The sequence below is a fragment of the Haplochromis burtoni genome, unplaced genomic scaffold (assembly GCF_018398535.1).
Source record: "Haplochromis burtoni strain Fernald_Lab_line unplaced genomic scaffold, NCSU_Asbu1 Contig_1048, whole genome shotgun sequence".
Classification (NCBI taxonomy): Eukaryota; Metazoa; Chordata; class Actinopteri; order Cichliformes; family Cichlidae; genus Haplochromis; species Haplochromis burtoni.
The window spans coordinates 85,612-90,187 of record NW_024583409.1 but is presented as its reverse complement, the minus strand read 5'-3'; the positions used below and the strand labels follow the sequence as shown (position 1 = coordinate 90,187).

At 44.3% G+C, this 4,576-nt stretch overlaps 1 protein-coding gene across 1 annotated transcript; it reads right to left on the bottom strand.

Annotated features, from left to right (window-relative positions):
- Positions 1–3,363: 3,363 nt before the first annotated feature.
- Positions 3,364–4,305, bottom strand: LOC102310252 (olfactory receptor 49-like). The gene has a single exon (XM_005951556.1). The coding sequence runs from the start codon at positions 4,303–4,305 to the stop codon at positions 3,364–3,366; it is 942 nt and encodes a 313-aa protein (XP_005951618.1).
- Positions 4,306–4,576: the final 271 nt, after the last annotated feature.

Genomic DNA, 4,576 nt, shown 5'->3' with positions numbered 1-4,576 from the left:
ATCGAAGCTCAGTTTGATTTTCATGGCGTTTCAGCCAACGACACGAAATACCATCATGTGGTGGACTCGCTGGATCCACTGTCCACCCGCTGCGTTATGACCCTCCTCTGGGATCCCCCCACCCAAGTGAAATACACTCCTCTCAAGGCACTGCTGCTGTGGCACTACTCCCTCTCAGATGCAGAGCGGGCCGAGAAACTCCTCTCTCTCTCTGGCCTGGGTTATGATACTGCTCTCAAGCACATGGAAAGCATGCTGTCCTTGCTGCCCCTGGCTTATCCAAGACTAAAGAAAGCGGAAACGGCTGTCCAAATCCCCACAAGGCTGCCCGCTATGTTGATTGGAACGATGGAGCGAGCCGTGGCTTCTAAGAATGGGGTCATTAGATGCAGCACGGATGACATCTTGGAGGGGCTTGCGGCTGCTGTGAGTACTGAGACTCTGACAACATCTGATAACATCTGACAACATCTTGGACAAGCTCACAGCTGTTGTGGACCCTCATGCTCTATGAGCAAGCTGGATAACATCTCAGTATGGATGGATAACATCGTGGAGAGGCTCACAGCTCTCCAACGGGAATGATAAGAGACCAGTGATGGACATTAGACGACTGTAAAATTGACATCAGAATCAGAATCAGAATCAGAATGGGGTTTATTGCCAGATGTTGAGGTTTACAACATTAGGAAATTGCTGCGGTGCTTCAGTGCAAACAATAAGAATTAAAGTGCTATGTAGAAAGAAAGATATGTGCATGAGATATACATGAGATCTATACATGAGAATAAGACTTATGAGTGCTACGTAGAAAGATATATACATGAGTGCAGGTGGTGATCGGTGCCAAACATGAAATGATGCAGTGACACAGCGTAGGGTCATGTGTTAGTGGCGGGGACAGTCATGTGGTTATTGTTCATGTGTCCAACAGCAGAGGGGAAGAAACTGTTCTTATGGCGAGAGGTTCTGGTGCGAATGGACCGGAGCCTCCTGCCTGAGGGGAGCAGGTCAAACAGACTGTGTCCAGGGTGAGAAGGGTCAGCTGAGATCCGAGCTGCACGCCGCAATGTCCTGGAGGTGTACAGGTCCTGCAGAGATGGGAGTCTGCAGCCAATCACCTTCTCAGCAGAGCGCACAACACGCTGCAGTCTCTGTTTGTCCCTGATAGTGGCTCCAGCGTACCACACGGTGATGGAGGAGGTGAGGATGGACTCGATGATTGCAGTGTAGAATTGCATCATCGTCCGTGTTGGCAGGTTGAATTTCTTCAGCTGCCTCAGGAAGTACATCCTCTGCTGGGCTTTCTTGATGACGGAGGTGATGGTGGGCTCCCACTTCAGGTCCTGGGTGATGGTGGTACCCAGGAAGCGGAATGAGTCCACAGAGGTGATGGGGGTGTCAGTCAGGATGATGGGGGGGAGTGGGGCTGTGAGCTTCCTGAAGTCCACAATAATCTCCACTGTCTTCTGGGCATTCAGCACCAGGTTGTTGTGGCTGCACCAGGTCACCAGACGTTCATTTTTGTTTTTTTCTCTAAGGTCATAACTTTACCACACACGTGGAGTGCACCATTTGGCAGCCATTTATGAGTTTACCACGGGCATTCAGCATGTGGCTGGTAAGTCCAACCACGTGGTTCACTGTCCCATGCGCTGGTTTCTCCATAGACTACTCCGCCATGGCTGCTGATCAGAGTGGTGACCCAGACATCCTTGCACTTAAATCTGTGCAGACAGGCCTCATGCTGGAGGACAGAACCGTGCAGGATGGCGGTCCTCTCCTGGTCTGTGATGTTTCCATCGGCCACCCACGCCCGGTGTTTCCCTTTTCATGGCGTTGTCACGTTTTTGACTCGATGTATGCTCTATCTCATCCAGGGATCTGGGCCTCTGTTAAACTGGTCAGGTCTAACTTTGTTTAGCCACGCCATCATAAATCTGTGAAGGAATTGGCAGCAGCGTGTGCTCCATGCCAGCATGCGAAGGTCCATAAACACACTAAGGCACCCCTTGAGCAGTTCCTCATCCCCGGCAAATGTTTTGATCATGTGCATGTATATCTGGTGGGTCCCCCTGCTGCAGTCACAAGGTTTCACGCACCTTTTGACCATCGTTGACTGCACCACCCAGTGGCCAGAAGCGATACCTCTGGTGTCCGCGACTGTAGCAGTGGTGGCCAGAGCATTTTTGTCAACTTGGGTTTCGCATTCCGGTCCCCCGAGTTTGTTTCGGAGCTTTGGTCGGCCATAGCTGATGGACTGGGGGTCAGGGTCCATTGCACCGCTGCATACAAACCGCAAGCTACCGGGATGTGTGAGCGGTTCCACAGGTCACTTAAAGCTGCGCTTCGTGCTTCCTTAAAGGATGACAACTGGGTTGACTGCCTCCCGTGGGTTTTGCTTGGGCTGCGCTCTGCAGTTAAGAAGGATCGCGTGTCTCCAGCTGAAGTGGTTCTTGGTAAGCTCCTCCACGTTCCCAGTGCATTCTTGCTCGAGAGCCCCTCCCCCGTGCTTCGAACCATCTGTGCTGTTTCTTAACGTTCAATTACGCTCGCTTCGCATTCCTGGTCATGTGCACCATTGCCTGCCTGACACCTTTGTCCCAAAGACTTTAGAGATTGCTAAGTTTGTTTTTCTCAGGCACGATGCCCACAGGACACCACTGCATCCACTGTATGACGGCCCGTTTAGGGTTATCGAACTGGGCCGGAAGCATTTTGTTTTGGACTTTGGGGGTCTTAGGGAGACTGTGTGCGTTGACAGACTTAAATACATAAAAATTGTGTAGAAAGTGTGCGTAGTTTCACTCCTTTATTGTTATTAAATGTTTAAAATCCAGGAGAACGATCTGATGCATATGCTTCTGTGGACTGCAATGTCTATATGATCTTAAGTGGTTGTAGTTTAATATATGTAATTAATTCATGCAATATATGCAAGCTAATGAAAAAGATATAAAAACTATAAATCCACTGGTAAAACAGTTTTGACACTGCTGTGACAGTTGGTGGGCATCTAGCTATCAGACATCTAGCCTTGTGTGCTCATGTGCTCATTCTTTATAACTCACAGAGATTCAGATGTTAAAAGATAAAAAGAAAAAAACTTTTGATAAATATAGGACACCAAATATAATGCATAGCATAGATGTGTGAAAGGCTTCAGGTATGAAAATAGTTGTCTGATTTTAACTAAGAAACTTTAATTTAAACTAAGAAACAAACATATTATTTTTGTAAATTTTATTTTATTGTGTTCCAAGTTACATAACACATCTTCTATCTTAAGCATAGAAATATAAACATTTCTCTTAAAATACATATGTACATATATTTAAAAAAGTTTCCTCTGTGCAGAAACACTTATAATTTTAGTCTCAAAGTTGAACTTATACCACATATAAAATTCAAAACTCTGTTTCTTATTTTTGTTAATTTAAATCCATACATGACGGGATTAATAATTGGTGGGATGAGGAGAATTTCCATTGCCATGAAATTCTCAAAACTTTGTGGAAATTCTTTTGAGCCAAATCGCACATATAACATATCAAACAAAAAAGACACAGCAACAACTATTAAAGAAAATAAATGTGGTACACATGTCTGCATGAATTTGTTCCAGTTTTCTTTCGACGACTGACATGTTTTGACCAGATGTACATAAGTCCAGAAAACAAAAAGGATATGGCCGATATAAAAGGTGTAATTAAAAGCAGGAATAACAATTCTAGCTGCAGAGGCAGAGCAAGCCAGATTATTAATTAACCAGTTTATACAGTAGATTCTTGGTATGTGTGTGCCACATAACCTCAACACTGCTGTTGTTATCGTGCTCAAGAGCATAAGATAAATGGGAAAAAACCAAGCAAAAAATACAAAGATACAAACTTTTTGTTTAGTCATCAGAGAGTGGTACACAAGAGGTCGACATATAGCCACGTATCTGTCATAGGCCATGAGAGCTAGGAGAGAGAAGTCAGCACAAATTGAAGAGTGCAATGCAAAACCCTGTAAAAGGCATCCTGCATAAGAGATAACATGAGTGGTGGACAGAAGATCGTAGAGAAACTTGGGATAAAATGCAGCTGTCCCATAGAGTCCATTGACACACAGATTGCAGAGGAAGATGTACATGGGTTCATGAAGTTTTTTATCCACAATGACTGTCACAATTATCGTCACATTTACCAGCCAAATCACACAGTAACACAGTAAAGTGAGAACAAAGAGAATGACCCTGTAGTTTGCAATATCACTTAAACCTGCAAGAGTAAAAACAGTAATTACTGAAACATTATCCATTATAATATTTGTAGTTTACCTTAGTAGATGTCATTCCAAACTGAGAGCAAATGACATTTTTACAAGTTAAAGTCAGGGTGAAATGAAGTCTGTCTGTGAACTGTCTCCCTGACAAAGTATGTCACCAGAGGTTTATATACACTTCTTGTCAGCAACAATTACGTAGTTAGTATGATGTAAGTGGTGCTTTCACTCCTTGAGTTGAGTTAACTTAAAAAAATTAATTAATTAAAATACCAGTTCTACAAACAAGTCTGAGCAAATGATGAGG